We start from the raw sequence: 19,792 nt of genomic DNA, 5'->3' as shown, positions 1-19,792 counted from the left end.
AGCCTCGGCAGAGCTGCACCCCAGCACACACTGGCACACGGTACTCGCAAACACTTGTTGAGAAAAGGAACCTCTCCACTAAAACTCTCAATACTGCTGATGAGGGGCATTAACCACACAAATATCAGCCATTTCGTGCTCAGTCCCAGGACCGGGTGGGCTGCACTCGGACACAACGCGGGGGGACTGCCGGGCCCTGTGACGGCCACCCGCCACGCGAAGGGGGAACAACGGCTCAAGCGCGGGCTACTCACCACCATGTTGTACGCATCAGGAACTTCAGTTTCAAACTGAAATTTTCCACCCTGGTAGTAACCCTCATCTATCAAAAAACACAAAACAAAACAAAAAAATCCTTTAAATTAAAAAAAAAAAAAAAGGAAACAAAAGGCAAATACTATGTTAGCATATGGCAAATACAGAGAATTAAGAGTTGAAAAAGAGGACTGCAGGGCTCCTTTGTCACTTCACTAGCCTCGCCCCTGGCCTGACGGTCACAAGTCAGCCCACACTGACTGGCGCCCGCAGCGCTCTCCTCCTCACTGGCCGCGCGCCCTCGGGAAAGGGGAGGCCTCCCCTGGGAGACGGCCCCCTCCCTCCGCTCAGCCCCTGAGCCCGGCCCGCAGCACCCAGTGCCTCCCCTCAAGCACAGCTCATGACAGGTAACCACCTTGCTTCAGCGCTTGGTCACCTGTTTGCCGCTGGTCTCCCCACGAGAAGTCAGTTCCACGGGGGAGGCAGGCTTGTGTTGACTGCTTTTTTCCCGGTGCCTGGCACGTGGCTTCCAGTCACTCGGTAAACACTGACTGAGCATGGACCCTCTGCCAGGCCCTGCTCCAGACCCTGGCCGGGGACACAGCAGTGAGCCAGACAGACAGAATGACTGTCTCAGCGACTGTGCCCGGTCAGCAGTCGTGGGCTGGCTGGCCGAGCGCTTGGTACAGCCTTCAGAACAGAGCAGGCCCTCTGGAAAGGGGCTGGAGGGTATGCAGAAGAATGTCCAGGGTCAGAGCGGCACCGCCGTGCCCCCCCCCCCCCCCAGGTCTGCAGACCCCACAGCTCAGTCCCAACTCCCTCGCTGCGCCGCCCACCTCTCCGCCTCTCCTGGGGCCGGCGGTGGGCTCGGCTGAGTTGCAAGCGCTGCTGGTGTGGCTGCCAACAGAGGGCGCTCCAGCACGAATGCCCCCCACAGGAGTTAAATTACTCTGAACGTCACAATTTGATAAAATTACCACCATCTTTAAAACGAATGTTCAACTTCCTCTAAGATATTATCACCGTGAACAAATCAGCAATATTACATTTTATCACTTCCCTCAGCTCTTTATATAAAACGAACATTTAATAGGAAGTTGTTGGTCTCAAACCGGCCACCACTAAAAAACCATTTTTCTTCTTTAAGGGCGTTGAGATTGTGTCAACATTTATGTCTGTCCCGCAGTTAGAACTCGCCTTATCTCGCTGTGTTACACAGGGAGCCCTCTGTGCCCTGGAGCCTACTCCCTCCTTCCTGCCAGGAACCATACGCCAGTGTCTTTCAGCCAGGGTAGGGGTACTGTGGGGAGGACACACTGTCCACGGGGTACGTGGGCACTGACAGCTTTGAGAGAATCCACTTCTAGATGGCCAGTGTCCATGAGTGCCCTATCGTGAAATGAATCTGCCCAACAGTACCTGTGAGGTCAAGGAGTCATGCCAGCTGTCCCTTCCCAGCTCTCCTTTCACTGTCTTTCTCCCACTTGTAAAAGAAGGCCTACTGCTCATCTAGCCTCTTCCTATGATGCACTGCACCAAGGTGTGACGCACTGGTCACAGTAAGGCTCCTTGAATAGAGGCACTATTGCAGGGTTGTGCCTTTCCCTATCTTACACCCATTTCTGTAAAGGGCAAAGCATGGCATTAAAGATAAGATGTCCCAGTTCAAGTTGGAATGTCTTGAAATAAGACACACTGTGGAGCCTGATGGCAGGGATGATTAGATGTCATTTAGTAACGTCAATCACGGGACTACTGGAAAAGAATGCCTCACCCCCGTGAGAAGCAAGCAAAGACGGTGCCAAGAAGCAAGAGGCCCGTGCCTTCCCCCGCGTGGTGCCAGCCCCACACCTCACCTCTCCACTAGGGGTTAAACTCGGAAGTAAGGTAGCTGTTGGAGACACATCTTAATTTAGAGGCTTCGCCAAAGAGGGAGTCTTGGCAGTTAGAACTGGTCCTGCCTATTGATGCACATGGCAGAAATTTCTGATACACTGAAAGAGCTAAGTCTGCAGCCACGAGTTTTTGTAAAGCCTAAGTTTTTTAATATTATATTGGTAGGGGTATGATGAAATTAATATCACAATTTTCTCAATGCTTTCTGAATATTTCAGGTAACATGAGAGGCTGTCAAGTGAAGAATGACGGGTATGATTAGCGGTCGGTTGGCAGGTCTTAGGAAAGTGGTTTTGGTGCATACCTCGGAAAATGCAACACAAAGGGATTCTAATGACTGGGTTTGTAAAGCCATTTCCAACCAGGTGGTTCCCAACTCTTTGCTTTCAACAAAATAGAAGAAGGAACCTAATCTAGTAACCAGCTGAAAGACCACAGTAAAATACCTTGTATGATTTTTGGCCCCTAACTTTGAAGTCCAGGGACACAATGACGTAGTGACAACAAACACCTTCCGTGCCTGCCTACTTATTTATATGAACAAGCAGTTCTCAGTGTCTACACCTACAAAGACAAAAGGAAGGAATAAAACTTATATTGACCCCTTCTTTCTGGCATTAAGTAACATCGTTCACAAGCACATCAACTAAATCAGAGAAAAATGCTAAGAGTAGCCACTCATTCTCAGATACATTTCCGATGAAATGCTATTTTGTTTAGTAACCATCATTATTAATCCAACAAACATTTGATGAATGCCACTATGTGTCAGGCACTGTTCTGGGCACCACCAGCAAGAGACCTTCCTGCCCTCATGAAGCTTACATTCTAGTGGGAAGAAACAAAGTAAGTAAGTTAATAATATAACAGAAAGTGAAAAAGAGCTGAGGGGCTAGGAGGTGGGAGGAGCTGCAATTTTAAATAGGGAGGTTTGAGAGTGAAGGCTTGAAAACGGAGGGTATCTGGGAGAAGAATACTCCAGGTATGGAAGCGTGGTGAGAGACCCGTGAGAGGGCCTGATGCATTCAGGGAACATGCAGAGGCCAGAAGGTGAGGCAAGGGAAGGGGACGCTGCGGCTGCAGAGGTAGCAGGCCTGGTCTCGCAGGCCACTGTAAGTGCGCTGGCTTTTATTCAGCAAGGCAGGGAGCCACCAGAGGGGCCTGAGCAGAGGCGGGCAGGACCACAGAAACATTAGGCTGGTTAGGAGCAGGGCAGGAGCAGCTGGGGTAGAGATGCTGTGATGGTCGCAACACCAGGATCTGCTGGCAGATTAGGGCTGGGGTGGGGAAGAAAGGAGCCGAAGCGCTGCGCTGTTGGACCCTGCAGTGGAGAAGGGCAGAGTCGTCACCTCGAAGATAAAAAGACTGCAGAGGGCACAGGTGCGCCAAGTCCAATGTCGGATTTGAGATTAATTTGAGATTTCATGTCAACAACCAAGTGGAGGCACTGATCGGCAGCCGACAGATCTTTCTGGATAGACCTTTCTGGAGTGTAGGGGAGAGGTCAGGGCTGCATGAGAGGTTTGGGAGCTGTGTACAGGAGCATCCAGATTTCATGAGCTGGCGAGGTCCCCAAGGACCTGACTATGGAGGTCCAAGGACAGTGCAAGGCCTTGAGGCATCCCCGACTTGGGTCAGGAGATGGGGCAGGAGGGGCAGTGGCAGCAACAGAAGAAAACCAGGAGCCAGGAGCCGGTACAAACAACAACTGTCACAATCGTTCAAAGAAAATGCTCAACACCCAGGAGTCTCACAGTGACAAGAATTTCTTAAATAATTAAATATAAATATATAGTTACACAACAGTATGACAGGGTGAAAAAATTCTTATAGGCAGAGGAATGTTTATATTAGGATAAAATTCTATGAGACAAGTGGAATAAAAATATATGAGTGCAAGGAGAAAAAGCAGCAACGAACGTTTTCCAACCATTAAAGTGGAGCTTGTTCATATATATATGTAGTTTTTTAATGCATGATGGTGGGTGTAGCCATGGTATTTAGATTCTACTGGAAACATTTTAAAGAGTAAAATAATACTTTCCCCTTTAAATGTCAATATTTACAGCACACTGGAAATTACACTCTATGCAAATTTTAAACTTAAGGGCAGGAAAAACACAATCCCCGCCAAGATAACCTTGTAGATCAGGGATCGGCAAACTCTCTCTGAAAAGGGCCAGGCGCTACATACTTAGGGCTTTGGGCTACAGGTCTCTGTCACGTACTGTTTTGTCTTATTTTGTTTTATTTTTGATTTTTTTAAATAGCCCTTTAAGAATGTAGAAACCATTCTCAGCTCGAGGGCTGCACAACAACTGGCCCGGGGTGGGCTTCGGCTCACAGGCCTGGTTCGCCCACACTCAGGTGAAAATACAGCAAAACAAAACCACGGCGCCAAGCTGAGTGACCCTGAGCACCCGCGCAGTGGGCTCACTTAAGAGGGAGAGCCGCTGGCGGCTGAGCTGGTCAGGGAGCCCGTGGGGCGGGCGTCAGAGAAGACCTGGAAACAAGCACCAGCAGCAGCACAGCCACAAGCACGCTGACACGTGGAGCGCGGACCACGTGCGGACCACGTGCGGTCGCCGGGCCCTGCTCACGCGCCCACGCCGCCACACTGCTGCTGCTGTGAAGGAGCCACTGAGGCAGGCGGACTGAGTACCAGCTGCTCCACAGCTGGCGGGCCGCTTCACATCAGGCGGTGTCACAGGGGCCGGGGGAGAGCGGGGCAGGGGAAAGGAGACAGAGCGGCGGGGGGGCGGGGGGCGAGCGGAGCGTAGAGAGGAAGGCCGCTGGGAGCAGAGGAGGAGCCAGGCCGGGCGGAGCTGCAGACAGACACCGAGTCAGCTGTGAGAGAGGGGTGCTGAGATTCAGAGGAAACCACGAACATGAGGAAAGAAATGGAGAAGGCTTTTTAGATGTAGTAAACAGAATATCAAGAGCTAAAAAACATAATATCTGAAACGAACACTTCACTGGATGAGCCTCAGAGTCAATCAAATGCTGCAGGGATTTCCCTGGCGTCCCGTGGTTAGGACTCGGAGCTCTCACTGCCAAGGGCGCAGGTTCAATCCCTGGTCAGGGAACTAAGATTCCACAAGCCGTGCAATGTGGCCAAAAACAAAACAAACAAACAAAACTCAGCAGAAATAGAAACGATCCACACTGAGGCACAGAGAGAAAAGTGAACAAAACCTTGTGACCCCAATGGAGGTCTAGTTTGTATGTACAGGGAATATATAGGTAAGAGATATATCATTTTTAAAGTTTTACTTGGGGATATGCACACTTTAAAAATATTTATTTTATTTATTTATTATCTTTATTTTTATTTCTTTTGGCTGTGTCGGGTGTGAGTTGCACGTGGGCTCTTCATTGTGGCGCTCAGGCTTCTCTCTAGTTGCGGCGTGCCGGTTTTCTCTTCTCCAGCTGCGACACACGGGCTCCAGAGCGCGTGGGCTCTGTAGTTTGTGGCACACAGGCTCTCTAGTTGAAGTGCCTGAGCTCAGTAGTTGTGGCACGGGGGCTTAGTTGCCCCGCAGCATGTGGGATCTTAGTTCCCTGACCAGGGATCGAACCTGCTTCCCTGCACTGGAAGGCGGATTCTTTACCACTGGACCACCAGGGAAGTCCCTAGGTAAGAGATATTAACATTCGTATATCTTACTGGAGTCCCATAAAGGGGTTTATAGATAAAATATTGAAAGAAATGTTGGTCAGTTATTTCTAAGTTTGATGAAAACTGTAACTCACAGATCCAAAAAGGTCAATAAACCCCAAGTGAGATAAACAGAAAGAAAACCACATCAAAGCACATCATAATAAAACTGCTAAAAACTGTGACAAAGAGAGAACATTAAAAACAGCCAGAGAATAAAATGCACATCACATAAAATGAAACAAAGAATCACCACTAACTTCTTATAAGAAAAAAAAAAGTCAGAAGGCAGTAGAATGATATCCTTAAAATGCTGAAATTGTCAACTTAAGAATTCAATATTCAGCAAAGCTGGCAGAATTCATCATTCAGCAAATCTGCACTACAAAAAGAAAATCCAAGGATGTTCTTCAGGCAGAAGAAAAATAACAGATGGGAACTCAGATCTACAAAAAGGAATGAAGGTTGTTAAGTGGTTAAATATGTTGATAAATATATGAAGAAAATACAATTATCTAAAACAAAAATAATAACAATGTATTCTGGGTTATAACAAATGTAAAGTAAATGAGACTATAAGATAAAGGTTTGGATGGGGAAATGGAAGTATAGCAATATTAGTCTAAGCTTCCACCTTAAGAACTAAAGAAAGAAGAGCAAATTAAACTGAAAACAAGCAAATATGAGCAGAAAACAAAAAAAAATTAGAGGAAAATCAATGAAACCAAAAACTGGTTCCTTGCAGAGACCAATAAAATTGACAACCTCTAGCTAACTTGATCCAGAATATAGAAAACAGAAATTTTCAATGGCAGGAATTAAAAAGGGGATATCAACACAGACTCTACAGAACTTAAAAGGGTCAGAAGATATTAAGAGCAACCTTATACCAATAAATTTGAAAATGTAGATGGTATGAACAAATTCTTTGAAAGATACAAATCACCAAAGCTCACTCAAAAATAAGAAGTCCAAGTAACCCATATCTATTTAAGAAATTTTATTCATACAGTACTTAAACTCTTACCACAAAAACAAAACAACAAAATACTAGACCTAGGTGGCTTTACTGGCGAATTCTACCATTTAATAAGGAATTAGTAGTAATTCTACATAAAACTCTTCCAGGAAACAGAAGGGAACACTTCCCCATTCATTCCAGGAAGAGTAAGGAGGGGAGGGGAGGGAAAGAAACTAGAGCCTTATCTTGCACCATATGCAAAAATTAACTCAAAATGGCTCACAGACCTAACTTTAAAACCTAAAGCTATAAAACTACTTAAAAAAAAAAAAAAAAGGAAATCTTTGCATTTCTTAGACAAAGATTTCTTAGGACACAAAAAGCACTGTATTAGTTTTGTATTGGTTGCTGTAATAAATTACCACAAACATAGCAGCTTAAACAATAAAAACTTACTATCTTTTGTAGGTCATTTGTCCAAAAGGAATCTCACTGGGCTAACATAAGAGTTGGCAGGGCTGCATTTCTTTCTGGTGGCTCTAGAAAAAATCCATTTCCTTCACTTTCCAGCTTTAAGCAGCCACCTGTACTCCTTGGCTCACAGCCCCTTCCTCCACCTTCAAAGTCACTGATGGCCAGTGGAAATAATAACACATGCAACAACATGGATGACTCTCAAACGCACTGTGCTCAGTGAAAGAAGCCATGGACAAAATGCTACATACTGGTTGGGGCCATTTATATGACATTCTGGAAAAGGTAAAACAACAGGGCAGAAATCAGATCAATGATTGCCAGGGGCTGGGGGTGGGGAGAGGAAACTGACTACAAAGGGGCCCAACTTTTGAGCTGATGGAAACATTTCATGTGTATCTTGACTGTGTTGGTGTTTACACAACTGTATGTGTCTGTCAAAATGCAGAGAACGGTACACCTAAGAACAGTGACTCTACTGTCTGTAAATTATACCTCACTAAACATGATTTTTAAAAAAGATAAAGGTAAAGCCTGCTACATAAAAGGCACCATCAGGTGGTCCAGGGAAATGAAGGAGCGCTGGCAATTTTTACAATGCCAAAAAGCTCAACGTTTAAACAGCGTGTAATTTTTTAATATTTTATATACATTATACACGTTTTTACTGGTGACCATCAGAATATATATTTAACCATGGTAATGAATGGCTTTTAAAACAGTACGTCAGACATTTAATTTCACAACCACTCCTAGAAACCTGAGCATCCCAAGAGAGAATTTGCCTCAGTTTTACGTGCGAGGCAGAGGGCAGAAATCAGTGCAAGAACAGTATATATCGGACAACATGTCACCTACTCAGCAGTAAGCAGAGACATATTGCATCAACACAGTTCTTGCAAGCAGCAAGGAAAAGAGCAGTGAATGTTTCCCTAACAAAAATTAGCTGATGTGAAGGGAGATAACTGTCTCAAGAGCAATCACCACATATCTATTATATATGGAAGGAGAAGAATTGCCACCTGCATTTCCAGGATTATTTGGAAGAAAAGACTCCATCAGGAAAAAGTCTGTCCCTCATGATGGGTATCCATATAAAGCTAAAAATCAACCTAGAAAGAACCAGGGATGAGAGTACACGTTCTGTGTCTGAAACCGTGACATATTAACAGTAAACTACACACAAACTACTATGAGACTCGGGTGGTGGTCAAGCCAAAGGCCTGCTTCAGTGCTCTAACCCATTTCCATATCTTTTAACATGTCCATGATTATTTAAATGTTGTTCCAAAATGTTCATGTGTGGAACCAAACCTGTGTTTCAGGCTTACTAACCATATTTCTTTGCTCAGAAACTGGGAATCTTACTTTATGTCACACTAATAAATTTTTCCTTCTATAACTCCAAAGCTCTGAAACAAAGCTTAGAATAACTAAGAACCAAACATAATGGGGATAACAGATAAAACAATTTAAATTTCATGACTCAGTGTAAGGCGCACTTTTAGTATCATGCTCATCAGTTAGGGAGTTGTTTTTTTTTTTTTTTTTTTAATTAATCAATTTCTTTATTTCTTTATTTTTGTCTGCGTTGGGTCTTTGTTGCTGCGCGTGGGTTTTCTCTAGTTGCGGTGAGCACAGGCTACTCTTCAGTGTGGTGCGCGGGCTTCTCATTGCAGTGGCTTCTCTTGTTGCGGAGCACGGGCTCTAGGCACGTGGGCTTCAGTAGTTGTGGCATGTGGGCTCAGTAGTTGTGGCTCACGGGCTCTAGAGTGCAGGCTCAGTAGTTGTGGTGCACGGGCTTAGTTGCTCCGAGGCATGTGGGATCTTCCCAGACCAGGGCTCGAACCCGTGTCCCCTGCATTGGCAGGCGGATTCTTAACCACTGCGCCACCAGGGAAGCCCAGTTAGGGAGTTTTTATAAATTAAATGTTAAAATTAAGAAAACATGACAAATCTAATAATCAACACATTTAAAAACATACTTACGTGAATATACACATAAATATACAAGATTTACAACATAGCTATAGAATTCCCTGATCAGAATTTTTAATATATGTAACAATAATAAAAAGAATGTTATTAACCATTAAAAAAACCTCCCACAGGGACTTCCCTGGTGGCACAGTGGTTAAGAATCCGCCTGCCAAAGCAGGGGACACAGGTTCGATCCCTGGTGTGGGAAGATCCCACATGCCACGGAGCAACTAAGCCCGTGTGCCACAACTACTGAGCCCGCGCGCCTAGAGCCTGTGCGCCACAACTACTGAAGCCCGCACGCCTAGAGCCCGTGCTCCGCAACAAGAGAAGCCACCGCAGTGAGAAGCCCGCGCACCACACTGAAGAGTAGCCTGTGCTCACCGCAACTAGAGAAAACCCGCGCGCAGCAACAAAGACCCAACGCAGACAAAAATAAATAAAATTAAAAAACAAAACTACAAAAAAACAACCTCCCACATATCTAATAAAGAACTTATACCAGGTATATAAAACTTACAACTCAATAATGAGACAAGCAATACAATTTTTAAATGGGTAAAATATTTGAATAGACACTTGAACAAAGGAGATATACAGAGAGTAAACAAGCTTGGGAAATGATGCGCAACATCTTTAGTCACTAGGGAAATGCAAATTAAAGTCACAATGAGACACATACCTAACAGAATGGCTAAAATTGAAAAGACTGATAATACTAGCTATTGGCAAGAATGTAGGGTAACTGGAATTCTCATTCATTGCTAGCAGGAATGCAAAATAGTACTTTCATTTTGGAAAACAGCATGGCAGTGTTTTATGCAGTTAAACTTACTCTTATCACATGACCTAGTAATTGCACTGCCAGGAGAAATAAAAAACATTGGCAAACGAAGACCTGCCCACAAAGGTTTACAGCAGCTTTATTCACAATGGCCCAAAAGTGGAAATAACAAAAGGTTCATCAATAACCTGTTATAAATAAACTGGAATACACCCATACAATAGAATACAGCCCATCAATAAAGAGATACAAAATACCACATAGATGAAACTCAAAAGCATTATGCTGACTAAAATAATGTAACTTATACCTCAATCAACATTGCTTAACAAATTTTTTTTAAATCAATCTAAGTTTCCACCTTAGGAAGGTAGAAAAAGAAAAGCAAATCAAACCCAAGGTATAAGGAAGGAAATAATAAAGAAAAGAGCAGAAACCAATAAAATGGATAAACAACTGAGAAAAACAAAAGCTTGCTCTTTGTAAAAGATCAACTGGATAAACCTCAAGCTAACATGACCAAGGAAAAAAAGAGAAGATCCAAATAAACCAACATCAGGAATAAAAACAGGGACATCAGTACAGATCCCACAGACATCAGTAGACTAATAAGAAAATACTCCAAACAACTTTGGATGGTATGAGAATGCTAAGGGCAGTCTTACTCATCATTGCCAAAAGCTGGAAAGAATTCAAATGCCCGGCAATAGGAAAATAAATAATTAAGTCATATTCATACAACAAATACTGCTACCCAAAACAATACATATGAATTTAAAAACATGTTACATGAAAGAAGCCAGAGAATAAGAATACACAATATGATTCCACTTATATGAAATTCAAGAACTGACAAAACTAATTTATGGTAAGAGAAATCAGAAAGCAATTTTGGGTGGGTAGCAGGGAGCGAGGAATTGACTGCAAAGAGGAAGAAGGGAACTTTGGGAATGCTGGAAATATGTTTACTGGGATTGTGGTTACACAGGGATGTGTATCCATTTTGCAAAGCTTAGTAAGCTCTACAGTTCAAGTTAGTACATTTTATTGTTTGTAATTTTATACCTTAGCAAAATTTATTTAAAAAGTAAAAACTAAAATTAAAAAAAAAAGGTCCATGGTCCCCTCTGCCTACAAGCCACCACGTCACAGTGTGGGCAGGCTGAGGGGACCTTCACAGGTCAACTGGGCAACTCTGACCTGGCCCAGGTTTTCAAACCATCCCTCTAACTTCACAGAAGACTCTGGTGGTATTTCAGCCAGTCTTTAGATTTTTGCTTTGTTTTGTTTCATTTTACTTTCTAGTATTGTTTCTTGTTTTGTGAGTTGATGTGGAGATTTTTTTCTTCTAAGTTCATTTCTTTTCTTTTCCTCTATCACCAAATTACATTTCCATCTTCTCTCTGAAGAGTACATTTATTCCCAAGCATGAGGGACATTCCAAAAACAAACAAAACTATAAAAATGTTACCAAGTACGAACAGGAACTATCTTGCCAGGAGCCAGATAAAGAAGAGCTTTGAGCTTCAAGTGCAGATGCCATTCTTCCACCCTGACCACCTAAATATCTAGATCTTCTATATTATTGAGTTTTCAGACTGAGCCCCAGTATTACTGGCTGCAAATGAGCCAGTTTCAATACCATCTGCTCCATATACTGTTAAAACTTTACTACTTAGACCTATCTCTATAGTTTTTCTTTAATAACTAAGAAGAGCATGACTCCAAAAAGTTTTTTAAAAAACCAGGATATTGGGCAAGTTTTTAGGGTTGGCAGATCTCTGCCATGCTTCACTTAATAACAAAGGACAAGAGCCATAGCAGCTTTCTGAGTCACTGACACCACAAAATATGGGCACACACACAGCACCTAAAGAGCACGCCACACAAAGCTCCATGTGTGCACCTCCACAAATATAAATGCTCAAGTACTAAGCAGTTACAGGCACCAAAACACAAATTCCTTTTTTACCTGATGGAACAGTGAACACAAAAACCGTAACAAACAATCGTGCTGCAGTTTCAAGAATAATAAGAACATCAAAGATGGTGTCATAGACATAATCTCAATAAGAACAACACCCATGTAATTTAGTAAAAAAAATTCAGTTAAAAAAAGAAAAAAAAAAAAACGAAAGATTTATCCAGAGGTTGGCTGGACTCGACACAAACTCATTCATGTAAGACAGTAATAAGCCTGGCAAAAGCAAACAGGGCCTCTGAATAGCTGAGAATCACAAAGCTCTCACAAATGCCCTAAAAAGGCAGAGAGAAGAAAATATTTTTACTACAAACACACAAGTGTGAGACTACTTAGTAAACAGAGAACCGATCTTAATCACCACAATTTCTGAAAATACCTTGCATTGCTTAACAGTAATAGTAACTGACGTCCATAATGGTGACCTTTAGTCACCTGGAAACAGACTGTGCTCAGTATCCCTCACTAAAAAGGGCAGAACTTGCAATGTGTTTATGAAGGTGGCCAAAGAATGGTTACAACCTCCATCACTTCACAAAGTGCTGAGCTTCAGTCCTCTCTCGAGGTCAGGCGTGTGGAACGCCCGTGTTCTGATGTTAGTATCTCTACCCTAGTGCTCACTCATCTTAGAAATGGAAATGGTACCAGACTGAATTTATGGATACGCCCCAGAGTCGTTTGTAGAACCACCACACAGACTAAATGAATTTTTTGAAGTTTTCAAGCACATTTTGAAAATGGGATTTCTCCTGTTATAATACAACATCTTCCATGGAAAAAAACCATCCTACCTGCAGGGAGACAATGCCAGCCAGGGCTTATCTGTGGGTTCATTATCACCTACTGAAATTCTGCATTCTTTCACTTTTTAATTACATTAGCTAGTGACTCATTCTTCTCAGTTTCTCACTCCCTTTCCCTCCCCCAAATAAAATAACACCCTCCACCTCCTCCACAACACTGCTTCCCCTCTTGTTAATTCCCTCTGTCCTGCTTTCTTCCTTCACCACCCAGCCCACAGCAGCTCCACTGGCCATGGCACCCACCGTCAACGTAAACGCCGGAGGGCTGCACTGTTGGAACGCGCAACTCCTGGAGCTGCACTGTAACGAGGAAACCCCAAGCCCTCCCTCTAGCTGCGCAGGGTGACCAAGGACAAATATCCACCAGCTCGGAGCGCTTGGAGCTTGGACACTTATCAGTGCTAACAAGGACAGGTGGTAATCTGCTTGCTTCCTGGTGCCTGTAACAGCCTGGGCTGAAGTGCTTCACACCCATTATCTATTTATTCCTTGCAACGGGTCCCATGAGATAGGTTCTATTTGATCCCCACTTTGCAGCTGGGTAGGCTGCAGCTGAGAGGTTATGATGCAATTTAACCATGGCCACACTGCTGCTAAATGGCAGAGCAGGATCTGAATCCAGTTATGACCTCAGAGCTCATACTCTCCACCCTACACCAGCAGCCTTCGTCGTCATTCGCTGGGGGCGTTAACGTCTGTACCCAGTTACTGGGTACACGCCACATGCCTCAAAGCACTTCCCTATGCTTTATTGGACTACAGCACGTATCTCGTCTTCATATGGAATGGTCATTACCGTCGTTGCTTTCAAAAAGTTGGAGGACAAATCAAACCAAATATTATAGATTTCGAAAGCCTTTGGAATTTGCTGTTTGAAAATCACTTTAATACTTACACATGCAAGAATATTACCTGGGGTGACAGTTAGCTGAAAGCAATGAAGCTTGTTTGGATCAGGAAAATACACTTTGCACGTACCTGCAAAAGAAACAGGCCGTCACGAAGGTCTGACAGTTAGCAGCAGTCCTTACGTTGAGGCTAACTTTGAAACACATGGGAAAGTTTAACGGTGCTGAGGAGTCTACAGACTAAACCGGTATATTTCCCCTGTTTGTTTGATAATCATTATGCCAATGTGCTAAAGTTGCAAACCAGCGATATTTGTTATGCGTTTTCCTCCTTACAGGTTTTTATTAGTTAATTCCAAATTGGGATGCTATCTTTCACCCTTTAAATGGTCCCTAAAAATAGAGATCTTTCCATTAATTTCAAGAATGATGCTACTTTACTTTGAAAAGAAGAAACCATACCTCAAGGAGATTAATGTATGTGGGTAAAGGCTAACTAAACATAGAAAAACCAGAAAAAGAGCCCAGGCCAAACTTCTGGTCTGTTCACCCAGCACCACAGTCATCTGTACCCACCACAGCAAAGAGAAGTTAAAAGCAACTGTGCCAGCTAAGGTAGCTCACACCCAGACCACGGCTCTTCTTTGTTCTTTGTTTTTGAATGTCTTCACAACCCGACCGATAATTCACCTTGGTTTGCTGGTGACAGGATGCTCTGCTGTCGGCAGAGCATGACGGCAACACTCTAAGCGCATGTGCACTGCACCAGAACGGTCTGGATCAGGAGACCCAAGTAGTTCCCACTGGAGAAGAGCTACTGCAGAGGTGCAGACAGCGTAAGACATCCTACATCTGCCTCCTTCAGACAAACGATGCAGAAGAGGGGTAAATACCCAAGGGATAAATACTGAAGGAATGTGGAGGGAATATACGTAGAAATTGTCTGTATTTTATAAACCTGGAAAATATTATGCTAGATTCCTTGGGTCGTCTGCTATTTCTTACAAGTCCTGCTGAAAATATTTGCCTAGTTTTACATGGTATGAATTTTCATCAAAAATAGGACAATTCAAATTTAGCCTTGGAAACAGCCTTAGAGACCATCTAATCCAACATCATCAATTGTGAGAGATGACATGAAGGTCCACAGAGGTTCAGTGACCAGCCCAAGACCACACAGGTTATCAACAGAAGGAAGTTTAGTTCCCAAATTAAAAACTAGTTCATGCCTCATTTCATTACTTCATGAACATGCCAGAGATGACACATAAAAACAATGCAGAACTGTTAGTGGGGTTTCGTTTTTTGACTAATCCCTCAGAAAAATCGTTGCAGAGTGAAAGGTAACTCCATCTAGAAGAACAGGAAAGGGTCTCAGAGATTACATTGTCATTTTCCTTGTTTTCAAAATAAAGAAACCAGGGGCCAAAGAGTTCAAGGCTTTCACCCAAACCACACATTTGAACTGTGTGGAATAATTTAAATGGCATTCGTTTTTCCTAATCTTAACTTGGAAAGATAAACACCATTTTTCTAGTGCAATATATGTAACAAAAACATATGACAGGGGGTTAGGAAATGTTTCATTGGTTAGTTAAAGTTGGCAGCATCCATTTGTTTTTAATGTCTAGTATTCTCCTTTGTTTGTTTTAATACAAGTACAGATGTAGAAATCAATCCCTCTAATATAGACTGGCCCACCAAGAATAAAGAAATTATCGAGATGGATTAAAAATAACAATAAAACTTCTAAAAAGAACCAAACATCTCAAAGCTAAAAAGAAGTCTTAAGTTCTAACAATGACAACAAAAGGTTAAAAGTCAGCTTCTTGTTCCAGTTCAATGCAGCAGCTTTATTAAAACTTCAGAACTAAGCTTTTCCTCTCTGCAAGCACAGGCTAAGGCTCTCACAGTATCTCCGTCCATCTGAAAGAGATGTCTTCTACTTTTTGCAAACAGAGAAACCTCTACAAACTTGCATGAACAGAGCTCCAAACTAGTTCTGAATCATTACTAAGCAGCACTGCTATATGGCAAGTTATTTTGTTTGCCTTAATATTTTAGAAAGATTATTAATCAGATAGTAAAGATCTATTCTTTGGTGGTTTCTTGTTTCCCCTTTGGTGAGTTGCATACTTTTGGAAAGCCTGGCTTACTTGTATAAACTGACTTATATGTCCCCCCACTTTGAGAGAATAGGCAGGGAGAAGAAGAGAAAGGAAGCATAGAGCATGTAGTTTTTAAAATCTGACATCTTAGCTATAAGGGCAAGGAAGATGGGGCATGCCTTTTTCAAACCTAAGGTTTTTAGTTAAAGTCCTGGTTTGAAAGCCAATTATAGTTTTATTGTTTTTAAACCAAACATTTAGATAAAGCTAAACTGTATTGGTTACAAACCAACAATCTCTGTAAGATTCACATACAAGGACAAAATAAACTGGGTGTAAGTTGGAAGTTTTTTATGGTCTTTGATTAAATGTCTGCATGTGTATATATATTCAAGATGGAGGGCCAGTGGGAAGATATGATGGGGGTGGAAAATAGAAGGATCACTTCATTTTCCTTTTTAATTGGATTTTATTAGATTACTTTATAATCTGAAAAGAATAGAAAAAAAGAGGGAGAACAGTATAATGACCCCATCACCCAGCTTCAGTATTTTACTAAATCTTGCTTTGCCTGTGCTACCCACACACAGTTATTTGTTTGTTTTCCTGGAACGTTTTAAAGCAAATCATTTGTAAATACTTCAGTAGGTGGAAAGATAACCTTTTAATAGAAATCCAAGATACTTCCTTCTAGTTCTGACTAGAAGAAAACTTTGAAATCAAGCAATCCAGTGACTTTTAAGACATTTTTGACTTACACTAAAATATATTTTACAGCACAACCCACTATCCTCATATATAAATACTATGTATTAAAAATAATTTTTCAAGGAACAATATGAACTTACCGTTACACACTGATTACATAACCACTTAAGGGTTGCACCCCACAATTATCTTTCCAACTTTAGGTGGAGGTTGGGATGGGCCCTCTCTCACCCTGTGTCAGATGGCCTCCGTATCAAACTCTCTCGAGCATTCGCCCAGACTAGGAGACCCACGTATAAAATAGTTCACTCATATTGATAAATATATTCAGCCTTAACCAAGTATAATGATAAAAAGTTCTAATTTCAAAAAATACTAAAATGGTCGAAGCTTTCAGACTTTGATGGTCTTAAAAAATATAATGGCTTGGGAAGGCATCAATGATAGGGGAAAAAAGAAACACTGACACGTATCACAGGAGTTAACTGGCTGGTAAGCGAGCCTGCTCACGAGTGAGGCCCGCAGTCAGTCCCTGTGTGCTGGGGCGAGAAGGACCTAGCAAGGTAAGGCGACCTGGAAACATCAAGGCAGCACAGCTGTCCTACCTTGGGCACAATGATAAATTACAAATAAGCACTTTTTGGGCCAAAAACATGGTACTGTCACTAACAAAAATAGGACTGTCCATCATTGATTTATACGCCTTTTCACTAAAAGAGGACGTGGGACAGAATGCTGTGTAAGAGGAACAAACCCTAACCAAACGCACCTCTGCAACAGTAAGGAGAGGAAGTACTGCCGTGCTACATTCTCCTTCTTATCAGAGCCTCGAAAAAAAATCCTGTTTATTCCTAACATATATATAAAACGGGCTTTTTGCTATGCAAAGTTATCAAAACATAAAACAAACTTCTCCATGCAATTATTTTACAGCACTTAATGTTTGGGGATGCTATACTTACAAGGTAAATTAGCTTCAAGTTCTGCAACCTCTGTAGAAACAAAGAGATTATTGTTAATATTAGTCAATTGCGCCACATAAAATCACCAGCTCTAAACTGGCAATTCCCTCCAGAACAATGAAGAAACAAAACAAACAAACAAAAAACTGAATTAACAGAAATCTACACTTGGTCTAAAGTTTAGACTTTAAGCCATGAAGTTGCTTTCAAATACACAAAGTGACTTGCAGGATGCCAACAAGTGCAGTCAAGGGCCCTTGAAATTTTACTTCAGCATGAATGAAAACTACTCAAAATTAACATAGAAATTATCTATAGGTAAACAGTCACTAAAGCGTTTTTGAAAATCTTGTTCCCCCAAGTAGTGGAACTACTGCCCTCAAAATCTGATTTATATTTATATCTCTGCCTCTTCCAGTTTTTCCGGATTTGTCTTCCCGTGAGGGCTTGCCCAGTTTGCGCTAGAACTTTTCCAGTGAGAGAAAACTCTCTACCTCCTGCTGGGCCTGTGTGTTGCCCTTCCATCTGTGGGCAAGCTGATACCCAGGGGAGCCTCCTCCTTAGAGCTACATTCCTTAGCCCTAGTGCTCTCCTCTGGGACCTCTTCTGTCAGTCACTCATTCAGCATTCAAGCCCAGCACCCCTCTGCCAGGACAAAGCTGCAAAGCTCCCACCAATCCTGCTACGAACGAGCTGAGGTCTGGGGGAGCACCCAGAAGAAACCGGGCAGGCAAGTCGTCACTGCCTCTGACATGACATAACATAACGTGCTCTGGAGACTCTCCAGCTGCAGAGACTAAAGGAAGGAGGAGGTTTATCAAGCTGGGCTTTAAAGAACCAGTAGAATTCAGTCCCACAGAGGTGGGGAAAAGGGTATTTCAAGGAGATAAGCCGGCAACGTGCAAAAGCATAGAACGCAGACAAGCACAGAAACCAGACGGCATGCCGTGCGGCCAGCGCAACGGGAAACTAGGTGGAAGACCAGCGCCAGGATGGTGGAGGGCCCAGAATTCTCAACTTTATTCTGCAGCAATAGGGAGCCAAGGGAGATTTCTGAACAAAAGTTCCTAAGCTTTGCCTCAAGAGGACACCTTTAGAAAGGGCAAAGCGGAGGCCAGGTGACCCATGAGGTGGGTGCTCTGAGAGGCAGCGAGGACTCAGCAGAGGTGGGGAGAGCCAGCGTGCCTGACAGCAAAGAGGACGGAAGGCTCTGCCAACTGTGTGTGTGTGTGTATGTCAATCAGAGATGGCACCGAGGCTTGAGGGCTGGGGAAGCTGAGCGGGGCAGGTGGGGGAGTTGAAGTCTGGGTGCACGACCAGGGCCGGGGCTGGGGAGCCCCTGCAGAGTGATGCCACCTGACGTCATGAGACCAACAAAGGGGAGAGACTGGTGAGAAGAAAGAACTTTGGCAGAAAGCAGAGGACAGGAGCAGGGAGAGTCACCAATGAGAGACAGGAGGAAAAGCAGGAATGATTCAGTAGAGAGGACAGACTGGTCTGAGGGGAATGAGGCCTGAGGCAAGGCCATGGGATGTGGATCATTCAAAACAACAGGAAGGTAAGTGGAAAGAAGAAACCAGTCTACAAAACACTAAGAAGCAAATGACTCCTTCAAGTGCAGAGCGGGGGTGGGGAGGGGGGAATGGGTGGGAAGGGAGAGGCCACAATGTTTGCAAAGCTGAGTGCGTTAGTGGGGAGACCGGCAGATGGCTATTTTGAGGCTAAGGGTTTAGGAAAGGCACAGGCCTCTGACATCAGCTAGTTGAGAATCTGGGTAGAGACGGGTGGCGCACTAAATGTATTAGCTCTGGGTTCCAGGCATTTGGGATGGGCATCCAGAAAAGTGAGGTGAGGCAGAGGAGGGAGGAGATAAGGACTGCAGTCTTGGCAGTCTTGTGCTATGGTACATACTAGAATATATGCACTTGAAACAAATGATGAAGATCCTATGAAAGGTTCACTAGCATCATAACGACCGTGGTGATCTTTAGTTTCGCCTTTCACCCTAGCAGGGCACGGGGTAAAGAAACACTCTGAGGCCACCCACCCCGGCCCTCTGACCAGGAAGGGGTCCGAGCCAGGCTCTGCTCCAACAGCCCACACAGGGCACTCATTTTATCAAAAAAGCACACCTTTTATCAAATGAGTCATGCATATTAATCACTTTTAAATAGATGTTATCCATATAATTAAATCTAGATGGTTTTAAGGCGAAAACTATTTACGTATTTATTATACTATTACTTAACTTTTTGTTGATAAGAATTCACAAGAAACTCTTCTTGAGGACCCTTCTTTTGAGAGACTGATGCTGGCCACTGGAACCCGGTTTTCTCTGGCGTGCCTATCCTGACTCCTGTCATGAGAACTCTGG

The 19,792-nt window shown here is 43.2% G+C and overlaps 1 protein-coding gene across 4 annotated transcripts in view; it reads right to left on the bottom strand.

Annotated features, from left to right (window-relative positions):
* Window positions 1-19,792, bottom strand: part of UBE2F (ubiquitin conjugating enzyme E2 F (putative)) — a 49,639-nt gene that overhangs the window by 17,041 nt on the left and 12,806 nt on the right. For all 4 annotated transcript variants that reach the window (XR_009700800.1, XR_009700799.1, XM_061188954.1 and 1 more), the window contains exons 3-5: window positions 17,419-17,448; window positions 13,705-13,770; window positions 255-322 (exon numbers count right to left, since the gene is read on the bottom strand). Coding sequence is in view for 2 of the 4 variants with exons in the window: in XM_061188954.1 (XP_061044937.1) it covers window positions 255-322; window positions 13,705-13,770; window positions 17,419-17,448 (164 nt within the window). In the remaining 2 variants the exon portion in view is untranslated. The remainder of the gene's footprint in view (window positions 1-254; window positions 323-13,704; window positions 13,771-17,418; window positions 17,449-19,792) is intronic.

This window comes from Eubalaena glacialis, chromosome 1 (assembly GCF_028564815.1).
Source record: "Eubalaena glacialis isolate mEubGla1 chromosome 1, mEubGla1.1.hap2.+ XY, whole genome shotgun sequence".
Lineage (NCBI taxonomy): Eukaryota > Metazoa > Chordata > Mammalia > Artiodactyla > Balaenidae > Eubalaena > Eubalaena glacialis.
Note: the sequence above shows the minus strand (reverse complement) of the source record. Positions and strands in the feature narration are given on the sequence as shown.